The sequence below is a fragment of the Pongo abelii genome, chromosome 8 (assembly GCF_028885655.2).
Source record: "Pongo abelii isolate AG06213 chromosome 8, NHGRI_mPonAbe1-v2.0_pri, whole genome shotgun sequence".
Classification (NCBI taxonomy): domain Eukaryota; kingdom Metazoa; phylum Chordata; class Mammalia; order Primates; family Hominidae; genus Pongo; species Pongo abelii.
In genome coordinates this window covers 126,874,010-126,901,022 of record NC_071993.2, presented here as the reverse complement: position 1 = coordinate 126,901,022, position 27,013 = coordinate 126,874,010, and the positions used below count along the sequence as shown (strand labels likewise).

Sequence of the window (27,013 nt, the reverse complement as noted above, 5' to 3'; positions counted from 1 at the left end):
AGCCTCCCAAAGCACTAGGATTCCAGATGTGAGCCACCACACCCGGCCTCACCTTAATTTTTGAAGAACATTTTCATTGGATGTAGAATTTTTATTTTTTATTTTAATATTTTATTTATTTTAAAAAAATAGACCAGGCACAGTGGTTCATGCCTATAATCCCAGCACTTTGGGAGGCAGAGGCAGGAGGATCACTTGAGGCCAGGAGTTTGAGACCAACCTGGCCAACATGGCAAAACTCTGTCTCTACAGAAACTAGCCGGGCGTGGTGGTGGGCACCTGTGGTTCCAGCTACTCCTTTGGCTTGAGACGGGAGGATCACCTGAACCCAGAAGGCTGAGGTTGCAGTGAGCTGAAATTGCACCACTGCACTCCAGCCTAGGCAACAGAACGAGACTGTCAAAAAAAAAAAAAAGAGTTGAGTTCTCACTGTGTTGCCCAGGCTACTCTCAACCTCCTGGGCTGAGTGATCCTCCCACCTGAGCCTCCCAAAGTGCTGGATTTACAGATGTTAGCCACTGCATCCACCTGGGATTTGTTAGGGGTGGTGTAGAACAGCCCTTGTTGAACAGTTGATCATCCTTATTCATGAGGTCTGCTATTTCTAGGTCTTACCCAAATGCCTGGAATGACTAGTAGGGTCCATTCTAGTATTATACTACTTCCAGAGTCTCCATTTAACTCTCTGCCAACTAGCAGCTGTTCTCTGCTAGGCCTCAGGGAATCTTGACTTGTATATCCACAGTTTAGTGTTTTGTCAGAGATCCAAATGGAAACTTCAGGGTCTTTTATCCATAACTACTTCCTTTCTAGTACTTCTCTGCAAATTCCAGTTGCTTCACTAGCCCTGAACCATGTGCTCTGTCTTCTCCACCCAGTAAGAGCAGGGCCTCTAGTGCTCTTTGTTGCAGTTTGGAGAATGTCTCCAGGAGAGAGCTGGGAGAATTTGGAGTTTACCTGCTGTGTTTCTCCTCATTCAAGGATCATAACCTTATGTTCCCTGTTGTCCAGTGACTGAAAACAGTTGCTTCACATATTTCGTCCAGTTACATTGTTGTTTACAGCAAGGATAGCAGCATAAGGCCGACACCCATTACTCTCATGACAGAACTGGAAGTCTCGCCTCCTTTTACAAATGCATTTCCATTTTAACTGAATTGCCAAACCAGTAATTTTTTATAAGTCATATAATTAGCAAAATATTTAGGATATTCCTCAGTTTATGGTAGTCTTTTCTTAACTTTTCGTTTAACGCCTATGTTAATGCAAACCAAGCTCGAGTCAGTCCCTCAACATCCTACACTCCTAGTCGCCACAAGAGGAGTTATGAAGATGATGACGATATGGACCTACAGCCCAATAAACAGAAAGACCAACATGCAGGTGCCAGACAAGCAGGTAGTGTGTGCCAACAGGTTTTCTCTAGACTTTGCTCTCTTACAGTAGATTGGTTTTCAGAGTGAATTGTTACGTAATATAGCTCTATATTTAGGAGCTGGCAATTTATCAGAGTTACAGACATGTTGAGAGTTTTTACAGTACTCTGATCAGACTGTGCTTCGCAAATGAGCAATTAGGCATCACTTTGTGACAAGTGGCTGCTCTAATGTATGTTTTTGGAGTCTCAAGTGACTATCTGGAAAGGTCTTTTCTATCTTCATATTTATTTTTAATACAGAAGCCTGGTACTTCACCCTAAAAATGAGTTATTTTTATCTGAAAACATGCTTTCTCATTTTCTTTTTAATTTTCTTGTTTGTTTGTGTTTTGAGACAGGGTTTCACTCCCATCACCGAGGCTGGAGTACAGTGGCATAATTGTGGCTTACTGTAGCCTTGACCTCCTGGGCTCAAGTGATCCCCTGTCACTTCAACCTGCCTAGTAGCTAGGGCTATAGGCGCATGCCACCATACGCAGCTAACTTTTTAAATTTTGTGTAGAGATGGGATCTCACTATGTTGCCCAGGCTGGTCTCAAACTCCTGGGCTCAGGTGATCCTTCTATATCAGCCTCCCAAAGCCACTGGCATAACAGGCATGAGCCACCACGCCCAACCAGTCTTAGCTTTTATAAGCAGTGGATTTGTTTGTTATGGTGGGTATATAAGTTTGTCTTTATATTTGTAATATATTCGAGTTTGTAATATATTCGAGTATGTGCTATCCACTTCAGCACCTTTAATCAGAAGGAAAAATTAAAAGGACAAGGAGGCAAAACAAATCAGTCTGGTCATTTACTATCTGCAAGATTGGGTAGAGAAGGCTTTATTTATTTTATTTATTGTTTGTTTATTATTTTATTTTATTTTTTTTTTTTTTGAGACAGAGTTTCACTCTTGTTGCCCTGGCTGGATTGCAGTGGCACGATTTTGGCTCACTGCAAGCTCCGCCTCTGGGGTTCAAGCAATTCTCCTGCCTCAGGCTCCTGAGTAGCTGGAATTACAGGCATGCGCCACCACGCCTGGCTAATTTTGTATTTTTAATAGAGACAGGGTTTCTCCATGTTGGTCAGGCTGGTCTCGAGCTCCCGACATCAGATGATCCGCCCGCCTCGGCCTCCCAAAGTGCTGGGATTACAGGTGTGAGCCACCGTGCCTGGCCAAGGCAAATTTAACAATCAGTGGTAAACAGGGATTTACTAATGAATTGTATTTACCCATACATTACTGTACTTTAGAAATTGATATTTCCAAATTTTCTTAATGCTAAGATATATTTTAATGTGTTTAAAATTGGAATGTTTTACTATAAATACATATAAATGTCATAGTATTCTCTTTCTCCACCGATCCCCAGAATATATTAAAATTAATGGTCTATCATCTAGCCTGGACAACATGGCGAAACCCCATCTCTACTAAAAATACAAAAATTAGCCAGGCATGGTGGCAGGCGCCTGTAATCCCAGCTGTCTGGGAGGCTAAGGCAGTAGAATCACTTGAACCCAGAGGGGCGGAGGTTGCAGTGAGCTGAGATTGTGCCATTGCACTCCAGCCAGAGTGACAGAGAGACTCCATCTCAAATAAATATCATAGTAACTTATATATTGTAATATATTCGAGTATGTATTCAAGTCCAAGAAATATGTTAATTCTCTTATCACTTAAGCAGTTGATGCTACTTTTTATTTCTTACCATTCTTGTTTGAATGTCTTAATGCTGGCTTTTTATGCATTTGAGTACTTATTTATATAAAGTAAAACTTGTTGGTGTTTAGTCAATGTTTTAGGCTATACATATTTTTAAACTTTTTATTTTGACACAGTATAGATTTACATGCAGTTGTAAGAAATAATAGAGAGAGGCTGGTCGCGGTGGCTCACACCTATAATCCCAGCCCTTTGGGAGGCCGAGGCAGGCACATCACTTGAGGTCAGGAGTTCCAGTCTGGCCAACATGGTGAAACCCTATCTCTACTAAAAATACAAAAATTAGCTGAGCATGGTGTTGCACGCCTGTAATCCCAGCTACTTAGGAGGCTGAGGCAGGAGAATTGCTTGAACCCGGGAGGTGAAGGTTGCAGTGAGCCCTGATCGCCACCATGCTCCAGCCTGGGTGACAGGGCGAGACTCTGTCTCAAAAAAATAATAATAATAATACAGAAAGATCTTGTATACCTTTTAGCCTCTACTTCCCCCGATGGTAACACCTTACGTAATTATAGTAGAATGTCATAACCAGAAAATGGACATTGATACAATCATTTTTTATCCTTTTTTTTTTTTTTTTTTTTGAGACGGAGTCTTGCTCCGTCGCCCAGACTGGAGTGCAGTGGCGCAATCTCGGCTCACTGCAAGCTCCGCCTCCCAGGTTCACGCCATTCTCCTGCCTCAGCCTCCCCAGTATCTGGGACTACAGGCACCCATCACCACGCCTGGAATTTTTTGTATTTTTAGTAGAGACGGGGTTTCACCGTGTTAGCCAGGATGGTCGCGATCTCCTGACCTCGTGATCCACCTGCCTCAGCCTCCCAAAGTGCTGGGATTATAGGCTTGAGCCACTGCGCCTGGCCTGTTCTTTGCAGTTTTATCACATAGGTAGAGTCATGTGGCCACCACCACAGTTAAGATCGGGAATATTTCATTACCCAGATCTCTCACGTTGCCCTTCTATGCCCATAACTACCACTCTCCTGCCTCTTCCGTCCGCACAAGTCTCTAGACCCTAGCAACCACTGGTCTCTTCTCCGTCTCTTAGAATTTTGTCATTTTAAGAATGGAATTATATATTACATAAACGTTGGGGATTGTCTTTTCTTCAGCACAATTCCCTTGAGATCCATCCCAATTGTTGCATGTATCAGTAGTTTGTCCCTTTTATTGCTGAGTGGTGTTTCGTGGTATGGCAGGCTATAATTTGATTCTCATGTTATCAGCCCTAAAGTGTAACTACTTCAGGAGTTGGGGTTATTCTTTTAATGACCTGTATATCCCTAACAACTGGGTTGATTCCTGGTACATACTGGATATTAATAAGTATTTGGTAAATTAATTTATTGCTGTATGGTTTTATTCTGCTTAATTAATAGAAAAAGTATGTTCTACCAAGGAGTTTTGCTGTCAGTAGACCATGTATTCCTTAAATCAAAGATGTCAGAGTAACCATATTGCAAATCAACTTTTGAAACTGGTTATACATGAGATTTGATGGGAGGAATTTGTTGATATCTTACAGTAAGGGGAAAAAAAAGTAAAATTTTTAGATCTTCATGTTTATCTTTGTCCTTTTACAGATCAAACAAAAGACTTTGTTAGTATGTGCTGTTTCCTTAAAAACTGTAACAACTTGAACTTTGCAAGCTCAGAAGCATCACGTATATCAAACTTGAAAGGCACTTATGGAATGTTCTTTTTCTCCAGGAGGCCTTAGAAATGACTAAGTGCAATGCTATCCTTTGAATTTAGGGAGTGTTGGTGGTCTTCAATGGTGTGGAGAGCCAAAACGTTTAGAAACTGAAGCTTCTACTGGGCAACAGCTGAACTCTCTGAACTTGTCTTCTCCTTTTGATTTGAATTTTCCATTGCCAGGAGAGAAGGGCCCTGCATGCCTTGTGAAGGTAATAAAACCTTTCATAGATCCAACACTGAAATGTTATGTGTCTTAGAAAGTAGCTTAGTGTCTGAGCATTTGCATATGTTTTCTTGTGCTGGGCTAGCTATAGCAAATCACTGCAAATTTAATAGCCTAAAGCAGCAAAAGTTTATCATCTTACAGGCTTTAGGTCAGAAATCCAACATGGTCTCACTGTGGTAAACTCGAGGTGCCAGCAGGGCTACATTCCTTTCTCGGAGCCCCTAAGGGAGAATTTCCTTGGCTTGTGGCTCCTTCTTCCATATTCATAGCCAGCAACATTGCATTTGTCTGACCATTTTTTTCATGTTGACATCTCATCTGACCACAACCAGGAAAGTTTCCCCAGTTTTAAGAATCTGTGTGATTACATGGGGCCCAGCCAGTTAATCGAGGATAATCCCCCCCATTTCAAGGTTATTAATTTAATCACACCTGCACGTTCCTTTTGCATGTAAGCTAACATATTCACAAGTTAAAAGAATCGAAGAACATCTCAAATGCAGAAGCAGAACAACTTTTGAATTGTGTCTGTTCCCTTCCTGTATCATTTCTAACATTATCTTCTTCATTTTTGTCTTCTTCCTTCTCTCAGCAAAACCTATTTCTCACTTATATTTAAAATAAAACAGAAGGAAAAAAACTTTTAATACTTTGTTCTTCCATCTTACTTATTCTAGTGTTTTGATCCTGATAATTGAGCAAGTGATAGAAGGTTCAGAAATGATTGTTAAGGATTTCTATCCTTATTCTTTGTGCATTTTGGGTTTTTTTGTGTTTGGGGGGTTTTTTTGTTTTGTTTTTTTGAGGCAGTCTCACGCTGGTGTGCAGTGGCATGGTCTCGGCTCACTGCAACTTCTACCTCCTGGGTTCGGGCAATTCTCGTGCCTCAGCCTCCTGAGTAGCTGCGATTACAGGCATGCATCACCACACCCAGCTAGTTCTTTATATTTTTCGTAGAGATGGGGTTTCACTATGTTGGCCAGGCTGGTCTCGAACTCCTGACCTAAGTGACCCACCCACCTCAGCCTCCCAAAGTTCTGGGATTCCAGGGGTGAGCCACTGCACCCAGATTCTCAGTGGTTTTAATTAAAATGACACTTAAATCATATGGCACAGGGACCAAAATTACCACTTTTTCCCCTGCCATGCTTCTACCAGGTCTGATCAATAAACGGCCTTGACTGTTACTCAGTCCATCATGACAGGCAATTTTGAAAGGTTTTTTTTTTTTTAATTGTGAAAAATCTTCTGGCCATTCCAAGTTTTGTGTTAATCCGATGTTGCAGTTTATGAATAAATGCAAAGTTAATCATCTTGTTTTTGTTTTTTCCTTTTCTTGGTGTGGTTTAATAGGTTTTGAGATAGTGCACGGTTCTAGTTTTAACTGTCAGCCTTTGGGAAAAGGCTTTTTTTAATTTTAGGAAAAGCCTTTTTTTTTTTTTTTTGTAGTACTGTGGTATATTGAAAACAGACATTAGTCTGGAAGTTAGGCATCCTGTGTTTTGGTTTTTCACTTATTTGCTAACTAGCAGAATGACTCTTGGTCTTAATTTATAAAAATTTATAAAATAAAGGACTTGCTTTAAGGTCTATTTCCTGATCTAAAATTCCAAGATATTGGTACTTTAAGACGAATATCTTAAGCTTTGTGTCTGTTCTAACAGTGTGATTTCATGTGGTCTCTTGTTAGGTTTATGAAGATTGGGATTGTTTCAAAGTAAATGACATTCTTGAGCTATATGGCATACTGTCTGTGGATCCTGTGCTGAGTATACTGAGTAATGATGAAAGGTGAGTCTGTGTGCTCTTTTTTTGATCTCCTTTGTTTTTATATAATTTCAAGTTTTCAGAGGTTGCAATGAGCCGAGATCGCATCACTGCACTCCAGCCTGGGCAACACAGTGAGACTCCAAAAAAAATTAAAATAAAAATACCGTTCTTGAAAAATGGAATAAATGCATTATTTCATGATATGTCTTAACAAGCCTGAAGTCTGTGTGATGTAACACTTTAGAATGAGAGGCCACTTTTGTTCTTTAAGGAGATGTACAGGTGGAAATATTCTTGGCTTTAACTCTAATTTTGTTTTCCAAGATGCATATTATTTTTGCATCTGTGCAATTGATGTCTCTCTAAATTGAAACTTTATCATCTCTCCACAGGGATGCCTCTGCACTGCTGGATCCGATGGAGTGCACAGACACAGCAGAAGAGCAGAGAGTACACAGTCCTCCTGCTTCATTAGTGCCGAGAATTCATGTGATCTTAGCCCAGAAGTTGCAACACATCAACCCATTATTGCCTGCCTGCCTTAACAAAGAGGAGAGCAAAACCTGTAAGTGTAAGTGTTACAGCCTAGTCAGCTGTCGACTGTTAGCCTCAGTGTGTGTCCAGAGCTGCCTGTAATGTGCTCATAGTGGAATTAAGAGTCAGGTCTTCATTCCTCACAATAAGTGTTTTCAGTAATCTCTCTCTCATTGCCCCATTTTTCTCTTATGTTAATTCTCTTCACTGAAATGAGGACAAAAGAGTATACAAGGCTGCGTGCAGTGGCTCACGGCTGTAATCTTAGCACTTTAGGAGGCCGAGGTGGGTGGATCACCTGAGGTCAGGAGTTCGAGACTAGCCTGGCCAATATGTGAAACCCTGTCTCTACTAAAAATACAAAATTAGCCAGGCGTGGTGGCATGTGCCTGTAATCCCAGCTACTCGGGAGGCTGAGGCAGGAGAATCACTTGAACCGGAGGCAGAGGTTGCGGTGAGCCGAGATGGCGCCATTGCACTCTAGGCTGGGCAAAAAGAGCAAAAGTTGGTCTCAAAAAAAAGGAGGATGCAAACTGCCTTATTTTTAAGATTAGCATCACTTACTGACGGATATGTTAAGCTTTACTTACTGTCTACTGAATTGTTGTGCTTTGCTCACGTAGTTATTTTTTACCTAAGACACTTGAGAGGAACTAGTGTGGGTGTCCTGACTCAGGTCTCCCTTTCTCCTTCAGTTGTTTCAAGTTTCATGTCCGAATTGTCTCCAGTCAGAGCAGAACTTCTTGGGTTCCTTACTCATGCCCTTCTGGGGGATAGTTTGGCTGCTGAATACCTTATATTGCATCTCATCTCCACAGTGTAAGTGCTGTATCCTGGTGGGAATTAGGGGAGTTTGGTGTGTGTGGAAGTGGAAGAGCAGGAAGATTGCTGGTGCAATTTGTGTGTTTTCCTTATTGGGCTTCATCACATGGTTTTTATCTGTTCAGGGTTAACAACTGTTATACCAAATCATAGACAAATTCCTTTTCTTACAGTTTCACATTTAGCATTTTGATTATGTCCCCTTACATTTTAGAGCCAAAATCAGATAAAGCAGTGGTCCCCAACCTTTTTGGCACCAAGGACCCATTTCATGGAAGACCATTTTTCCATGGACCGGAGTGGGGATGGTTTCAGGATGAAACTGTTCCACCTCCGAACATCAGGCATTAGTTAGATTCTCATAAGGGACACACAAATGCACAGTTGACAATAGGGTTCGCGCTCCTGTGAGAGTCTGATGCCACTGCTGATCTGACAGGAGGCGGAACTCAGGCGGTAATGCCCACTCATCCATGGCCTGGTCCATGGCCTGGGCGTTGGGGACCCATGAGATAAAGGACCTGGCTGATGAGTAAAATGAGCTGTTTTATCCCTTTTGCATTCTGAACACTCTGTTTATACATCCCAAGGCACCCACGTCATGTGCACGTTTAACGTGGACATTGACACTAGCACTGCATCCCTTGACTCTACTGTATTTCTTTGTTTTCTGATTTTAAAACTAGTGTGGGCCTTTGACAAGTTCCAAGAACATAAAGAGGAAAATGCACATCATCTGTAATTTCACCACTTAGAACTTCCGTTAACCTTTAGGTACACGTTCATTGGTTTTTGTTTACATATGTATACATCCCTGCATAGGTCTTAGTTACACTCTAAGTACAGATGCGTGTCTTGTTTTCAGCAGTTGATATATATTAAACATTTTCCCATCATAATGCTTCATGAACTTTGTAGTGGCTGCAAAGTATTTCACTATGCAGTTGTACCATACTGTAACCATTTCCCTAAATGGTAGGTTTTCCTAGCTTTTCTGTATTATAAAGTTGCAGGAAACATCTTTGTGCTGTAAATCTTATCTTTTCTCAAATCAGTCTGTGACAGTAGTACATAATGGTTGAGAGCACAGGCTCTGGAACCAGACTACCCGGATTCATATCCCAGCTCTGTCAGCTTCCGTTTAGATGAACATGTTGCTTATTATCATCTCTGTGCCTCGGATTTCTCATCTGTAAAGCAAAGACAACAGTACCTACCGCTGAATGGTTAGGGGTTAAATGAGGAAGCATTTACCTACTCAGAACGGTCTTTGGCACATGTCCAGCAGCACTTAAGTACAAATATTGGCTATTACTTTTATTGCTGTTATTCTGATAAAATAACTGGTCAGAATATTCTGGTTTATTTTTAATGACAATATTAAGCTAATTTTTTTATTCTTTGCTTTTTGATAGAAATCAGGAAGTCACTTCAGCATCTTATTGATTGATCTCTTTCTTTTCTAGATATACAAGAAGAGATGTCCTTCCACTAGGAAAATTTACAGTTAACTTGAGTGGTTGCCCACGGAATAGTACCTTCACGGAACACTTGTATCGAATTATTCAACATCTTGTTCCAGCAGTAAGATGAATATAAATATGTATTATAAACCTAAGCACACTTAAGAAATCCATCTAACTGTCTTTCATTCACTTCAAATATTTAACTTAGAGATTTTAATAGATCTTATTTAAGGGGAAACAAAGCCTGCCAAGTTACATAATGTAAAATGTACTTTCCCCTAAACGTTTCACTTTTTTTTTTCTTTTTGCCTAAGCACAAATTTCTGTAAGTCTAACAAAACAATTGCAGTAACTCCCTTAAAATTATACTCTGTTGATACCAATTTGTCCAATTTGGTATCCTTTTTGTACACTAAAGTCTTAAATCTAAATAAACTCTAAATTATAGGAGCATAATTCTTTTAGTTGGGGTAATAAAGTTCTTTATCTCCATTGCCTCAATTTTAATTCTGTTTGGAAAGTTGAGCTCACTTTATTTGCCAGGGTATCTGGAATGCAGTATTTGCGTGGTGGTAGGATCTTGGGAACAGGGGAATTGCTTCTGATTAGTTGTGTGACTGAAAATACTGATCACTTCTTTGGAAATTGAAGAAGGTGCACTAGATCCTTATTGAACCAAATGTATTGAGTGTCTCAGTGCTAACACTCGTCCAGGCCCTCAAGAAGCAGAAGTGGACCAGAATATACCAGTAGTTTTCAGTCTCCTTAGACTCACTTTACACTCTGAAAAATGTATTAGTACTCAAAGAGCTGTTTTTCATGTTATGATTATATTTATCATTAATTTACCAAACTAGAAGATAAAGTAAATACACCTATTAAAAATAAAAAATTACATATAAATATTTTTATAAAAACAACTTTTCCCAAGTCAAAAATGATTAGTGATAAAAGTGACATTGTTTTACATTCTTGCAAATCTCTTTAATGTCTGGATTAATAGGAGACAATGGATGCTTGTATCTGCTTCTGCCTTCAGTCTGTTGTAATCTCAGGTTTTGGTTGAAGTATATGAAGGAAAGCTGGCCTCACACAGATGGAAAAGTAGTTGGTAAAGGAAGTATGGTTTCAATAGCCTTTGCAGATAACTGGGTGGTGGTCTTTGATACTAGACCAAAACTGTCCACATGACATTTTCTTAAAGATAGTTAAGTGTGGAATCTGAAATCCTATTCGTAAACTTTCCATAGTCTGCTATGGTAAAATTCATTAGTCTCGCCCATTGAAAGGATCTTTTATCCATGCATGATTTTGACCTGATTGACCCCGTAAAAGGGTTTAAGCACTTCCCTGGGGGTTCTCAGGACCACATTTTGAGAATTATTGAAACAGATCCTTTGCCCTCACAGAGTTTAGGTAGAAGACCAACAAATAAATTAATACATGGTAGGTCATTTAAGCACCCCTAAGCTCCCCCTGTTTTCTTAGAATCAGCACCCCTAAGCTCCCCCTGTTCTTAGAATCACTGAGGTAATACACAAAACTACTGTAAATTTTCGCAATATGTCTTACCTCTTCCTTGACAGCCTTCCCCCACCATACCCTCTTCTCCATCCCTGCCACATTGTTTCAGGCCGGAGGGATGGAAGAATGGATTGGTGTACAAGGCAGAGCACAGAAGGTGTTGGGAATGGTGGCTCAAGAGCTGGAGGAGGAGCATAGATGGGTCGCTTACTCGTTACACTGAGTGAGAAGGTGCTCGTGTCCTGGAGGCACCTCCTGAGAGCTGCAGGTCCCCCCACAGCTCAGTGTGCTCTGCTCCTTGATTTTTCTCTGAAAAGTTTGTTCAAAAATGTCTATGATAAATGAATACAATTTTAACTCAAAGAATATAGAGGAAAATTAAGCTTTTCTCTCCCTGTCTTGAAGAGTAAAATTAACATTTTCTTTTTGTTAGCTAGCTTGTGTTAGGTGAAAGAGGTTAGGCTTTGGGGTATTTAATATTTGTATGTCAGTTATCTACCATTTGTTTCATTGCTTAAATTAAAATTGATTTTCAAGAACATTGAACAAGACATTTGAGAATAAAGTAGCTCATAAAATGGATGAAATTCAAATGTAAGATCTAGATACTATTTTTGCTTCCAGAGTTCAAGAAACCATATCACTACTCCCTTAGAAATTTATAAGATCACTTTTTCCATATGAAACACGATCTTTAATTCCAAGTACATATTTTCTTAAAACAGGGAAACTTAAATTCTTGTTCACTAAAAAATTTCTCTTTGCAGTCTTTTCGTCTACAGATGACTATAGAGAACATGAACCATTTGAAATTCATTCCCCACAAAGACTACACAGCCAATCGCTTGGTCAGTGGGCTCCTCCAGCTGCCCAGCAACACTTCCCTTGTAATCGATGAGACTCTCCTGGAACAGGGGCAGCTGGATACCCCAGGTACGTACATAGATGTTTCTCTTCCATTTCTGACTTCCTTCCCACTAAAGCCAGATCTAGGAATAACTTTTAAAAGAGTATCTATGGACAAATTCACATTTAACAAATAATGTAAGATAAAGGCTTGGCATATGAATTTGATTAAAGCATATGTTATAGACTAATTTTATACACCAACTGTGTTTTGCCATAGTATTCTGAAAGTAGTACAATGGAACAGATATTATATATCTTATATATAATCTTATATATTTAATATATAATATCTTATATATTTTATATATTATATATAATGGAGCAATAATATAAAGGGTAGTATTAATATAATGGAGCAGTAATATAAAGGGTAGTATTAGATGTTGAGGGTCGTAAGGGTTCTTTGGTGAAAAGTTTTGTTGTCAGCGAATGGTTGGAGCCGTCTGTATGGGCCTACAATGTTGGGTTCTTTGCGTAGTTGTATATAACCTAAAATTTTTTGTTCAGTGAGTGTAAGGAATGGTAGAGACAGGGTCTCACTATGTTGCCCAGCTGATCTTGAATTCCTGGGCTCAAGTGATCCTCCTGCCTTGGCCTCCCACAGCGCTGGGATTACAGGTGTGAGCCACTGCACCTGCCCCAAATAGCTTTTTTAAAAAGCTGAAATGGGAGGAAGCTTTACCTTTAGTCATCTAATACCTCAAAAGGAAAGTGTAGAAAAGATATAATAGAATTTTTTTTGTTTTGAGACGGAGTCTTGCTCTGTCGCCCAGGCTGGAGTGCAGTGGCCACTCTCGGCTCACTGCAAGCTCCAACTCCCAGGTTCATACCATTCTCCTGCCTCAGCCTCCCAAGTAGCTGGGACTACAGGTGCCCGCTACCACGCCTGCCTGATTATTTTTTAACCTCCCATTGTAAAGTTTGTAAATAGTTTTCAGAGAATGTCTGAAAAATAATAGATCAAATGGTTTGCGCTAACCTCAGTTGTGGAATATATTATAAAATCACAAGAAAGCAGATTGTTTACCAGTGCTCAAATGAAGACAATTAAGAATACACTGCTGGCGATCAGCTCAAGAGGTAAAGGTAGAAGAAAAAATGAGGTAGACTGGGCACGTTTAAGGCAAAGGGGAATATAAAATCTGTAAAATTCACTAGGCTGATCTATGTATGAAGTTAGTTTTAGTGTTTCCTGGGTTTAGCCCTGTAAATACACCACTTAGAAATAATCATACTTGGGAACTATTTTATGTCTAGGTGCATACCAGATGCTAGGTATTAGATTTGCGGGGGGGATCCCCTGCCCCCAGAAAGTTCTACCTTGACCAAGACTGCTGTAAGCCTACACACTTAGTGACGTTTAGCTTAGTAAATTGGACAGCGCCTCATACCCTTTATTAAAAGCAGTAGAAACTTCATGGCTCATCATCGGTGTCAGCAAAACTGGTTTGTTTAGATGATTAAAGTCAAATGACTGAAAGTGTTTTCCTGCCTTCGTAGGTGTTCATAATGTGACAGCCCTGAGCAACCTCATAACGTGGCAGAAGGTGGATTATGACTTCAGCTACCATCAGATGGAATTCCCCTGCAATATTAACGTTTTCATTACTTCGGAGGGGAGGTCACTCCTCCCGGTATGATGAGTCATTTTTAAATGGAGGGAGGTTGACATTGGAAAAATACCTACATTTTTGCTGTTTCTTGGTACCGCTTATTAATAAGTTACATTTGTTGTAAAAAAAAAAACTGTGACTGCTGATCATTAATGGAATTGAGTATTTTGCACTGCCATGGATGAAAACCTTACATCTACCAAGCTCAGATATCAGCAAATCACGAGACCAGCAAGGCTATTGGCAGCAGAAACACCCACATGTGAGCATAGCGAGATTGCCTGATTTTAACATCCAGACTTCGGTTCTTGCTACCTTTGACCCATTGTTTTCTGCTAATCTTATGTGAAAAATATTTTAGAGTTCGTTTTAAAATGTCTTTGGTCACTTGGTAGTTATTTTCATGCTTTACGGTGAAATGCTCTGGTATGTCTTCAGAGTGGCTGGTAAAGAGAGCTTTTAATTCTGTGGATGATGGGAAATGCTCCCAGTTGTCAAATGGTGTATAGTCTCTGTATAATAGTATTCACCTGCGATTGATGAGAAACCGCCTTTGACTAAGAATGAAATGGCTAAGGATATGTTTTCTGTGTGCAAGTGTTGATAGACCTTTTTAATTAGCTGCTTTTTAGAGGTTGGCTACATTTTTATGTGCTTACTGATACCATTGAGGAAACATAAGTAACCAAGAAAAAGCCTTCATAATTATTTCTGAGGTAGTTATAAAGCTATATTTCTGAGGTAGTTATAAATTAATATTAAAAATAGATGCTCACCGGGTGCGGTGGCTCACGCCTGTAATCCTAGCACTTTGGGAGGCCAAGGCAGGTGGATTGCGTGAGCCCAGGACTTTGAGGCCAGCCTGGACAACATGATGAAACTTGTCTCTACAAAAAATTCAAAAATTAGCCAGGCATGGTGGCATGCACCTGTGGTCCCACCACTAAGGAGGCTGAGGTGGGAGGATCACTTGAGCCTGGGAGGCAGATTGCAGTGAGCTGCGATCACACCACTGCACTCCAGCCTGGGCGACAGGACAAAACCCTTGTCTCACACACACAGAAAAAAAAACATTATTCCCTCCCCCTAAATAATAAATGGTATTTTCTAATTCCTGTAGGGGCTGACAGACTCTATGATGCATCTTTCTTTAAAAATGTAGATTAATTTAGGAACTCAGAAAATACAGTGTACTCCTTCTCTTTTCAGGCAGACTGCCAGATTCACTTACAGCCCCAGCTAATTCCACCAAACATGGAGGAGTACATGAACAGCCTTCTCTCAGCGGTGCTGCCTTCCGTGCTGAACAAATTCCGCATTTATCTAACCCTTTTGAGATTCTTGGAATACAGCATATCTGATGAAATAACCAAGGTATGTCTAGGTTAAAATAAAGGATTTCCCTGTGTTGAATTGCAGTATGCATCCAATTTACATTTACCATAATTACTGATAAGGTTATTTTGCTGTTTGTTTTCTGTCATGTCTTTTTTTATTCCTCTGTTACTCCATTATTTTTTTGTTTGAAATAGGTATTTTCCAGTGTCCCGTTTTAATCCCTTGAAGTTTCTTAAAGTTATTTTCTTAGTGGTTGCCCTGGGGGGATAAACTTAACATGTTAGTATAATCATCTATTAAGGATTAATGCCAGTTTGTTTAGTTATTTTTAATTAAAAAAAAATTTGTGTGGCTAATGCCAGTTTAATTATATTATACAAAGACTTTGCCCCTTTATAATTCTGTTCCTTCTCCTCTCCTTTGTGCTGCTGTCATACAATTACCTCTCAATACATTGTATGTCCATCAACACATTTAGAATTACTGCTTTTGCAGTTGTCTTTTAGAGAAAAAAGTTAGAAATGGAAAAGACTTCTGTACTATTTTTTCTATTTGCCTATGCAATCACTTTTACCAGCACCCTTTATTTCCTCATGTGGGGTGGGTTCATGTTACTGTCTAGTATCTTTTCATTTTAGCCTGAAGAACTGTCTTTAGTGTTTCTTGCATGGCAGGTCTACTTGTGCAAATTCTTTTTTTTTTTTTTTTTTTTTTGAGACAGGGTCTCGCTCTGTCACCCAGGCTAGAGTGCAGTGTTGTGACCATGGCTCACTGCAGCCTCAACCCCCCCAGGCTCAAGCAATCCTCCCACTTCAGCCTCCTGAGTAGTTGGGACCACAGGCATGTGCCACTGTGCCCAGCTAATTCTTTGGTTTTTTTTGGTGTGTGTGTGTGTGTGGTGTGTGTGGGTGTGGGTGTGGGTGTGGGTGGGTGTGTGGGTGTGTGGGTGTGTGTGTGTGGTGTGTGTGGGTGTGTGTGGGTGTGGGGGTGTGTGGGTGTGGGTGTGGGTGTGGGTGTGTGTGTTCTCTTTATGTTGCCCAGGCTAGTCTCGAACTCCTGAGTTCAAGTTATCCTCTCTCCTTAGCCTCCCAAAATTCTGGAATTAGAGGTGTGAGCTACCATGCCCAGCCCTCTTTTAAGTTTTTGTTTATCTGGGAATGTCTTAATTTCTCCTTAAGGCTAGTTTTGCTGGATGTAGAATTCTTGGTTTTATAGTCTTTGTCTCATCATTTCGAATATGTCCTCCCACCACTTTCTGGCCTCTGGTGGTTTCTACTGAGAAGCCAGCTAGTTTCTGATGAGGATCCTTTGTACTCGCTGTGTCATTTTTCTGTCACTGCTTTCAAGATTTTGTGGCTTTTGACAGTTTTGACTATGATGTGTCTATGTGTGGATCTCTGAGTTTATCCTACATGGAGTTTGTTGAGCTTCTTGGAGGTGCAGAATAATTCATATTTTGGGGAAGTTTTCAACAAATTTGGGAAGGTTTTTGCCATGTTTCTTTCTGCCTCATTTCTCTCTCCTCTCCTCTGACACTCCCACTGTGTATCTGATGATGCATTTAATGGTATCCCACAGGTCTTCAAGGCTCTGTTTATTTTCCCTCATTCTTCTTTTTTTGTTCTGTTTCTTAGACTAATCTCAGTGAACTTCTCTTCAAGTTTAGTGATTTTCTTCTGCCTGATCAAATCTGAGCACCTCTAGAGAATTTTGACTATATTTTTCAACTGCAGAATTTTTATTTCCTTCTAAAAAATTATTTCTTTTTATTGACACTCTCTATTTGGTGATTCTCATATTTTCCTGAAGTTCTTTTTATGTGGTTTCCTTTATTTCTTTGAATGTTTAAAATAGCCAGTTTAGAGTCTTTTTGTCTAATGTTTGAGTTTCCTCTGGGACAGTTTTCTGCTGACCCCCTTATCCCCAAAGTGTGAGCCATACCTTCTGGTTTCTTTGTACTTTTTTGTTGAAAACCAGACATTTTATTTGGTCAGTGGGGTCTCACTGTATCACCCAGGCTGCAATAGTAAGTAACACAGCCACAGCTCACTGCAGACTTAAACTCCTGGGCTCAAGTGATCCTCTTGCCTCAGTAGCTGGGACAATAGGTGTGTGCCACCATGCCCAACTAAAGTTTTGTTTTTATTTTTTTCTTTTCTTTTCTTTCTTTTTTTTTTTTTTTTTTTTGGTAGTGATGAGGTCTTGCTTTATTGCCTAGGCTGGTCAACTCCTGGCTTCAAGTAGTCCTCCCAATGTGTTGGGATTACAGGCGTAAGCCACCACACCTAGCCACAACCAGACATTTTAAATTATATAATATGGCAACTCTGCTTTGGAAGTTACTCTGGAAATTAAACCTCCCTAGGGTTTATTGTTGTTGCTGTTTGTTACTGTTGGTAGGTTGTTTAGTAACTTTTTTGACTAATTCTATAAAGTCTGTATCTTTGTCACATGTGGGCACTGAAGTCTCTGCTCTGTTAGTTTTGTGGTTAATGATTGGAAAGAAATTTCCTTAAATGCCGGGAAGTAGTCTCCCAGTCTAAGGGTGAATAATAATCATAAATAAAAATAAAAGTTGGGGCAAGCCTTCAATTCAACACTTAGCCATACATTTACAAGCCTGTCTTAGCCTTCATTTCCTGCTCGCACAGAGCCTACAGGTTATCCAGAGGTGGGAGTTAAGGTCTCTCAGCATGTCTGCAGCCTTCTGAGTTCCTAGGAGTTACATACTTGAGGTTTTAAGAGCCTTCTACAGACATGTCATTTCCCAGCTAGCTTTTCCGTTTAAGGGTTTGGGTTAGTCTGTTGTTTGCCGCAGCTGTTACCCAGTGTCTCAGGTAGCTAAGATGATTGGTAATTTCTTCTGATTGTTTTTGATAAATGCCCTGGGGAAAGAGGTGGGTCATAGTAGACAGGCTTCCCGTCAGGTTAAATAAAGACAACCTTGCAAATGGGTCCTTCCAGGGAGCCACCAGACAGGTGGTCAGATGACAGTTCTCCAGGAACGGCACTTGGAAGGAGCCCTAGCCCTGTTCTCTCTCCGGAGGCTGCCAGGCTGTTGGTTTTTGAAGCTATTAATTATCGCCTGGAGGGGAAGGGGTTGGAATTTAGGAGCAGGACATGTTAAAATGCTGCAAGTCTCAACATTCTTACCAATAATCACCTGGTTTTCTTGCATAAATGCTCTCTGGATTGCTGCAAGTGTGGTTTTATTTCTAGTTTTTAAAAAGCTGATTTTGATCAGTATTAACAGTAGAGACAGTTTTCTGCGGTCCCTTCTCTGCCATTTTCACTAACATCACTCTTCCTTTGTTGAAAAGCATTGTTTCCTATGCCGGTTGCTGATTTATATGTTTGCTTGACCTTAAATGAATCTGAGTTTCATTATTTTATTTTCATCAGCAGCATTATGTATGTATATGCTTTGGTACTTTCACCCATATTGCCTCCTTTGTCTAAGAGGCCGACATCCACCTTACTACATCAGTCAAGGAACCATGTTAATTTTCTCTTCCTTACAAAAATGCACATCATTTACATTTACTTTTGATAAAGGCAGTTGAAGATGACTTTGTGGAAATGCGGAAGAACGACCCTCAGAGCATCACTGCTGATGATCTTCACCAGCTGCTCGTGGTGGCTCGGTAAGTGGCGCGTGTCCGTTATTGCTTTTTCGGTAAGCTTGTGTATATGTCTTCTGAGTTATTCAGCAGTAACTGAGGCAGACTTCTAAAAACGGAAATGAACTTTTCCTTTTAAAAACGCTGTATGAAAGGGCTCATTGAGGGGGAATCGAGTTTGGCTGGTGATCCCTTCAGCGGAACAGGCATGCTGCTTGTTCTCTAAGCTTCACAGAGTGAGCCACCCTCCAATTCTGACTCAACGATTTCTTTGTAGAAGCCTAACTTGGCTGTTGACTTGTGTGTAACTACCAGATGGTCTTGTCTCCTAATGTGGTCTGTGTTTTCACAAAGTATTCCTAGGTCTTAACAAAATTTAAAACTTAATATCCCAGCTCTAGACTTAAATTTCTGTGTTTCAAACCAGGTGTCTGTCTCTCAGTGCTGGTCAGACAACGCTGTCAAGAGAACGATGGCTGAGAGCAAAGCAGCTAGAGTCTTTAAGAAGAACGAGGCTTCAGCAGCAAAAATGTGTGAATGGAAATGAACTTTAAAGATGTGATACCTATGAAGAGTAATGGGCAAATTGTAGCCACATAATTGTAAAATTCAGATATTCATTTATACCACATTGTTTTATAGGTAATTTCTATCACAAACCAGTGACATTTCCTGAAATCAAGCCTGGTAACATCTGATGTTTATATGATATTCAGTAAGGACTTTTACCTTACTGATTTCATGGAGCTTTTGAAGTTTGTTTTATAATTATATAAATTAGTAATGATGTAAAAAAAGTATTTGATATTAAAAGTTTAATATTGATAATGTTGCTGATTGTACCATTTCCTTAGCTTCAGCTGAGTCATAGGCCAGACTGTTGAAATGCTGAAATGAAGAAGGTTGTTGCAATTTCAAAGTCAGAGGAATCGTGCTTCGCATTTCTTATGTTTTCTAGTTCTTTGTTTTTCCAGTTCACAGTGGGTTGGGGTGCATTCAGTAGTCCATCTTTGGGGAACGGAGGCGTATTTGCCATTGATTCACATGACTACATGAAATTCTGTACTGTCATTTCCCAGATGTTTGGCCACAGAAACTTTTTCCCACTTAACATTTGTTAACAAACAGCCTGCAAAACTAAACTTGTACATGGCAGTGGTTCCCAGACTTTTGTATTTTATGGACCAGTAATATTTCCAAAAATCTGGGGGACTATAAGGTTGCCAATTTACCTTGCCAAGTAATCCAAATAAATCACTGTATTATCACCATTATTTTTTTCATAAAAGGACAATCTATCTCTGAATAGGAGTCCTTTAAACGGAATGAATGTGGCTTTTGGGGGCAAAAGAAACCAAGACACTACATTGTCTTTATTTTCTCCTATCCCAGTGCATTTGAGAACCATGCATAAGGGAATGCCATGCTACAAAGTTGTGCCCAAATATGAAAACAAAACAGTAAACTTAAAAAGCAATACCCCCTTTAGAAAGCTTTTATTTTTTTTAATGTCATTTAGTTGCTTTGATTCTATTGGAGTTTTGGCATTTTATATGGGATCATCAGTTGGTTCCAAGTATGTTAGATCAGCTACTCCAGTAACAGCCTCGTACAACTGCAGGTAGGTTTTCTCCAGACCAATTAGTTTTAATAGAGCAAACTAACAGACCGTAGTAGCATGGTTATGGCAACCAGAATCTTCAGAAAGGTTAGGACATTACTTTTTAAGCTGTCAGTGGTATCAAGTAACTTACCTAGTTGGAGACAGATAAAGGATCCCTTACATTTTTTCCTATAAGGCCTAAGTTGAAATTAACCAAGGAAACAGGGTCAGCCTTGAAAAATCAAGGAACTCATTGTACCTAATAACTGAAGTAAAAATTACTAGTTGTTCAACTTTTCCTAAACTCAAATCTATTTTTATAAACTAATGTAAATAATGTTTATATTAGAGTTGAACTGGTTTTCATTTTTATAATTGGTAGACTAGACCTTCCTTAAACTTTTAGAAATAAAATGAAGGCTTAAGTGGATTTGTGAGGATAAAATACATTTTAACTGTCCTAGAGCAAAGTAGATTAGTCACCATGTGTTTTTTGTGCCAACGTAAATTGTAATTTACCAAAGAAAATATATACATTGCTTGGTCTTGCAGAAAAGTTCCCTTGAAAGAACCTTTCCAATAAATAAAACGTCCCAAATTAGCAGTACCTTGGGCTGTTTTTCATGAGTAAGAAAGATTCACCATCCCATGTGATCTGTGTGGAAAAAGACAGACCATGTCCTCTTGGTGGAAGACATGAGAGAGCTGAACTGAAGTGGAGGCGGTGGTGCAAGAGGGACCTTCCTGCTCAAGGCCCGCCCAGGCAGTGGAATGGAGTGCAGTGCTTGGCTGCAGAAACCCTTTGTCCCTCACCTATATATACACGGACAGTCAAGTTTGTTGCTCTAATATAAAGCACAGCGTTAATCCTGTATGGCCAGGAAACTGAGTAGACTCCTGTGTAACCCTGTTTGGAACTTTGCCTTCTTAAAATGATTTTTCAAAGATCTCTTTTGAACTAATTTCTGTAGAGTTTAAACGTGTATTTTATCACCTAATGTTGGGTTGTATTTTCTCCCATGTTGGGAACCCTTAATATTTTCAGGACCCAGAAGAAAAGTTGGTAGAAGCAAGCATTCAGTTTTGAATGTTTGGATTTAAAGTATAGTTTCTGATCCATTTCACTTTTTAAATCATATTTCAAAGGAGTAAAATACTGGCAACAGCTAGACCAAGTGTTCAGTTACAGCAAATTTGCCGTTTACAAATTCTTTAATCTGTTATGCAAGGAATTCTCATACACATTTGTCACTTTAAATTACAATCGTACTTTATTTTAATAATCACAAGATTTAACACATAAAAAAAAGATACCACTAATAAATAACAAAAGTGGAATGCTTATCAAAGTTACGACATAATGTTCAGCTGAGAATCAGTCACTTCAACAGGGTAAAGCTCTAAAGATACCAGACGAACCAATACTTGCCGTACAACTTTCTTACTGTGGGGATTACAGGGGCAGCCCTGGTTCTGTGTGGTCAGTTATAGTCAGACAGATTCAGCACAACTGTTTCAGACTAAATTTTTTTTGAGACACGGTCTTGCTCTGTCCCCCAGGCTGGAGGTCAGTGGCACAATCACAGCTCACTGCAGCCTCAACCTCATGGGCTCAAGCAATCCTCCTGCATAGCTAGGAACACAGGCATGCACCACTATGCCCAGCTAATTTTTGTATTTTTTTGTAGAAACAGATGTTTCCCAGGCTGGTCTCAAACTCCTGGCCTCCCAAAGTGTTGGGATTATAGGTGTGAGCCACTGCACTAGGCCCAGACTAAATTTTGGAGTTGTGGATCGTCTACATAAGATGTCAAGGATGCCCCTCCTGGAATAAATTAAAACCTGACTGACTTCTAGAATTTCCAGTAGCTAATATGTGTGTTCTTACATTCCAGAAAACAGCAAAATGAAATCTAATAGGTGCTGGTATTCACCTCTGATGTATCAGGTTTACTGTGTGCCAAGTCTTAATGCTCCTAGGTTTACACTGTATAGGCAGCAGAGTATTTTTAATGTGTTCAAGTAGAATACGGGGAAAATTAGGATCAAATGAGAATTCATTTCTCTAGTGTCAATAACCCTCAACTCCTCAGGGAATAGTTAAGCCATCAAAACTAAAATAGCTTTATATTCAAATGCTTCAGTAACATGTTAAAGTCACTAAAAACTAAATGTGTAATTTACTTTGTAGAGGTAAGAACACAAAGGAATGAACTGACAAACAGAACAAATTATGAAAAACGCTAATCCCCTAAGCATCCGCATGTCCAGCCCTTGTGTCTACTTAAAGTAGTCTACCCACCCCACTCCAAAAAAAGGTTCAGGTTATATCCCAAAGTGACCTGTTGCTGAATTACTTTCAAATAAGCAAAGTGCTCTGTAGTGTATAAGCTACTCAGGTCTACACATTCTAGAATGATGCACTTCTGTAGTCCTGGCGGTAAAATTTGGAAATCTACTCAGGTTCAGACTCCATTTAAAACCCTTTCCAATGAACAGAATTTGTGATCCCTGGGTTCAGACAGTACAATTAAAATACCCCAAGAGGTGAAAACTTCGTATTTTTAAATAAAAGCCATGGAAGGATTCTTACGGCTAAAAGCTAAATCTGAATTATCCGTGTCTGGCATTGTATAAACATCTTTTTAAGTTCATTTTGCTGGACTTGATTATTGACTTCAGGTTCTGGAGGACTCTTCTGAACTTTTGCCACTGCAAAGTTTATCCCATGGGTTAATCCAGCTTGGGTAATACTAGCAACCTGGACCATGGAACTTCGAATCTTGGCAAAGGGAGAGACTGCTCTGCTGCTACTGCTCTCTGAAGGAGAAGGAGTTACGTGAAGCCCTGTCTCAAGTTCAGGCATGCTGGAAGCAGAGCTGGGGGTTTTTTGAGATGCAACTGAATGCGCTGGCTCAACTGACAAAAACTGTGGGCCCGTTGCAGAAAGAGAGACATCTAATTGCGATGGCCGAGAAGGTGTCTGTTCTGTTGATTCTGATTGGGTTTCTTCATTTGAAACTTGATTGGTCATTTGATTTCTTTCCTGACTAGCCTGCTGAGACACAGACCTGGTCTCTGATAGGTGGGTCACTTTGTTTTGTGCATCTTGCACAAATCTGTGGCAGTAAATATCCATAGGCTTGGCAAAGCCAGTCAGTATGTGTACGTTGCCAGCAGAAGGACTTTTCTTCAAAGGAGACTCCTGGCCTTTTCCAAGCCCACTCCCATGAGCAACAGTAATCTCTGAAGGAGCATGAATGCTACTATCTGTGCTGCTAAGAGACTGGGACCGACTGCCCAGTCGAGGCGCTGAAGCAATAATACCACAACTAGGAAGAACATAATCTATTGGCCCTACACTCTCTAATGAGTTAGCTAGCTGCCTGTCTTCATCAGACTTAGAATTTGTAAGGAATTCATCAGAGTGGTAGGAGTCATTATCTGAAGACAAGTCCCCATCAGACTCTGCCTGAACCTTATCCATCACTCCTGTGTTTTCCATAGTTTCAAGACTACTATCTGATTTCCAAAGATTTACTTTTAAGTTTGGTTTTAGAAAGTTAACTTTCATTTCAGGTTTGGTAAAGTTTCCTAGCTTTCGGAGGTTGCCAATATTTACATTGGATTTGGTCTGCTTCACTTTTTGATTTAGAGATGAAAATTTACTCATTAAAAAATTCTTTCCCTGGACCAAAGAACCTTGGTTTTGAGACCTGATACCAATGATGTCTTCGTGAGGTTTACTGCTCTTCCTACAAATTAGAAGAGAAAAAAGTTAATTCCCCATGGAATCCAATATGCCAGTTCCAGTTATTAACATAAGTGAAAACACTTATTCAAATTGGTCCCAACTTCTTGAAAACAGTGCATTGCTGACAACCCTCAGAGTTGACATTAAAATAGTGCTATCCAATAGAAATATATGAAATACATACGTAATTTTTCTAGCAGCCACATTAAAAAGCAGCAATGAAATTAATAGTATTTCATTTAACCCAATATATACAAAATATTTCAACATAAAAATATTAAAAGATGATTAATATTCCTTTTTGAACTAATTCAACATAGGCAAATGTGCAGTGTGTTCTATAATTACAGCACACCTGAATTCAGCCTAGTCACATTCTAAAAGGCTTCACAACCACATGTGGTGAGTGGCTACCATTGTGGGCAGTGTGGGTCTAGCACAGCCACCATCTGCACAATCAGCAAAGACATCTCTGACTATAAATGGGAATCTGCAGCACCGTAACTAAGGTTATCTATACACATCCCAGTGTGGCTCAAATTCAGATAGTGGGGGGAGACGGGTAAGACTTCCATTTTCTTATATGTCCTGTGGGTTACCTGAATTTATTTTAAAAAATTTGGGACATTTAACAATTACTCTTAGTGTCTTCTCTCCTTTGGTATCCCTCATGACAGCTATAAAAAAGAAAAGTTGATGCTATTTGCCACAAATGTCTCAGTATGTGCACTTGTACTGTTGGATCATGCAAGATCACTGATCATGAGCATACTGCAGAAAAATTATGGGTTAAAGTAATTCTTTAACAAAAGCCTGAACCATTTTCTTCTGGCCAAATGGCTCTCTTCACTAGCAGAATGTGGACCACAAAACCCGACAGATGCTCATTAGAAAGAAAAGCCACACTTTGTAAATATGAAATAATCTGTTGATAGGCATTCTTTTTCCAAATTCAAAAGCCTAGTGTTTAAAACATACTATTTTCTCCACAAAGTATTTAGAAAAAATTTTCAATGTTTCCTCTCATCAGTTTACTTAGGAGTTAAAAATGTATCACTTGTGGCCACACGAGTGGTGTCAAGGATGGCAAAATCCTTGTAGGGCCCTTGCTCTCAGACCGGTTCTCTTGGCAAAATACCACCTACTTGTGGAGACAGTCAGTGTTACTGTGTATCAAAATTTTTAAACACACCTAGAGGGATATCCTAAGAATATTTTAAATGCCATATCACTCAAGATAATGAAACTCTGGGTCTTCAGAGTTTTTCTTGAAACTGAGGATAAGCAATAACCTTTGTATGGCACTGTTAGGGACAAGTGAAATATCCACGTCTTTCAATACAGATTCACAACCTGAGGATGCTATTCTAAAGAAATTATCCTAAACATGAAAAAGTAATACATGACAAAGGTTATCTGTCATGACTTTTTTATAAAAGGAAAAAATGCTTAGCAACCAAAATTCTTGGCAATTGAGTTTAATAGCTGTGTGCCAGGTCTGAGTGCGTTATTCAGTTCATGCAATGCACTGACATGGATTTTCTCTCATCTTACAGATAACAAAACGGAAGTAAAGGAGTATGTTTTCCAAGGTTAAAGAGTAATTGATAGAACCAGGAGTCACAGAGTCCATGTTATGAACCCACATAATACATTTCCAAACTGATCACAGTAGACATCTATTTAAATGGTAGTTATGAATTCTACAGTAATGTGGAAAATGCATAAAATACAATCTTTAGCAATAAAAGGTTATTAACCTGTATAGGTTAAAAATGTGTACAAGAGGCTGGGTGCAGTGGCTTTACAGAAGAATTACAATTAACAAGTATAGAAGGAATGAAAATTAGAAAAATCACCATAGATCATGACAGGAATAATTACTATAGAAAAGATCCACAATGGTTATGAAAATAAATAGTCTCAAGTTTACACAGAAACAATATTTACATAGTCTCAAAGTAATTTCCCCTAAATATTTAGCAATTATAAAAAGGAAGACACAAAGTTTGCAGTGCAGAATCCTGGCAGATGCTACCCCAGCCAAGTAATCAAGCTTAACCTCAACAATACCACACAGGCCATCACGCCCTCCCTCCCCACAGCACGAGGCACTGAGAAGTGCACATCGCCTCTGCGGTGTCCTTCCTGACCATGCATAACCTCAGCTTCATCAGGAAAGAACACTGGACAAACCTACATGGAGGCATGTTCTATAAAACAGCTGACCAGTACTCTTAAAAAATGTCAAAGTTATTATAGAAAAGACAAGATTGAAGAAATAACATTAAACTATAGAGACAACTAAATGCAGTGTCAAATCCCAGACTGGATCCTGGAACAGAAGAAGGATGCTAGTGAACACCTAGTGAAATCTGTACTTTGGTTAATCTTACCGTGCCAAGGTTACTTTCTTAAGTTTTGATAAATGGTCTATGGTTATAAGTTGGTAATATAAAGGGAAGCCAAAGGAAGAGTATATGGAAACCCTCTAAATTACCTGTGCAACTCTTCTGTAAGTCTAAAACTTACCTGAAAATTGTATACATGAAGAATGTTGAAAGTATTTTGATCTGCAGAAATTTGATCCTTACCTCTCTAAATACTAACACCTTACCATAACGTGATCTCCTCCCCTTTCCCCCTGCAAATAATTTTAAAGAAATAAGACTTTGGATAAGAATGCCTTTATTCTTGAGAGAGGCAGTATGCTCACCTCTCAAGTTTCTTCTCAATTATGGGTACATCCGATCCCATGGCTTGCTTGGTGATCTGCAGCATCTCTGCAATGCACTGAAGGGTATCTGCAACCCAAATATAACTGCTTGCCAATTTCTCCATAAACATACTAAAAAAAATAGCAGTTCTAACCCATTTAGCACTAAATGAAATTTGTCATCATATAATTAAATACAAATTTATTTGCTTCGATTTATAGAAAACTGCCACCTGTTCACTAGTCTCCCCACTTAATTCACAATGTTCTAA

General features: G+C 39.5%; 2 protein-coding genes across 8 annotated transcripts in view; one reads left to right on the top strand and one right to left on the bottom strand.

Annotated features, from left to right (window-relative positions):
- Positions 1 to 19,500, top strand: part of MCMBP (minichromosome maintenance complex binding protein) — a 57,260-nt gene extending 37,760 nt beyond the window's left edge. For 2 of the 3 annotated variants that reach the window (XM_054522960.2, XM_009245847.4), the window contains exons 6-16: positions 1,254 to 1,398; positions 4,904 to 5,055; positions 6,763 to 6,863; positions 7,235 to 7,413; positions 8,072 to 8,195; positions 9,665 to 9,782; positions 11,956 to 12,121; positions 13,598 to 13,731; positions 14,920 to 15,084; positions 18,604 to 18,692; positions 19,096 to 19,500. In XM_054522960.2, coding sequence (XP_054378935.1) covers positions 1,254 to 1,398; positions 4,904 to 5,055; positions 6,763 to 6,863; positions 7,235 to 7,413; positions 8,072 to 8,195; positions 9,665 to 9,782; positions 11,956 to 12,121; positions 13,598 to 13,731; positions 14,920 to 15,084; positions 18,604 to 18,692; positions 19,096 to 19,222 — 1,500 coding nt within the window. In that variant the 3' untranslated portion in view covers positions 19,223 to 19,500. The remainder of the gene's footprint in view (positions 1 to 1,253; positions 1,399 to 4,903; positions 5,056 to 6,762; positions 6,864 to 7,234; positions 7,414 to 8,071; positions 8,196 to 9,664; positions 9,783 to 11,955; positions 12,122 to 13,597; positions 13,732 to 14,919; positions 15,085 to 18,603; positions 18,693 to 19,095) is intronic. The other variant, XM_002821206.6, reaches the window with a different exon arrangement.
- Positions 19,501 to 21,515: 2,015 nt separating this feature from the next.
- INPP5F (inositol polyphosphate-5-phosphatase F) overlaps positions 21,516 to 27,013 on the bottom strand; it is a 138,377-nt gene continuing 132,879 nt past the window's right edge. For 3 of the 5 annotated variants that reach the window (XM_054521417.2, XM_054521418.2, XM_054521416.2), the window contains 2 exons: positions 26,742 to 26,829; positions 21,516 to 24,026 (listed from right to left, as the gene is read on the bottom strand). In XM_054521417.2, coding sequence (XP_054377392.1) covers positions 22,874 to 24,026; positions 26,742 to 26,829 — 1,241 coding nt within the window. In that variant the 3' untranslated portion in view covers positions 21,516 to 22,873. 5 annotated transcript variants of the gene reach the window in all.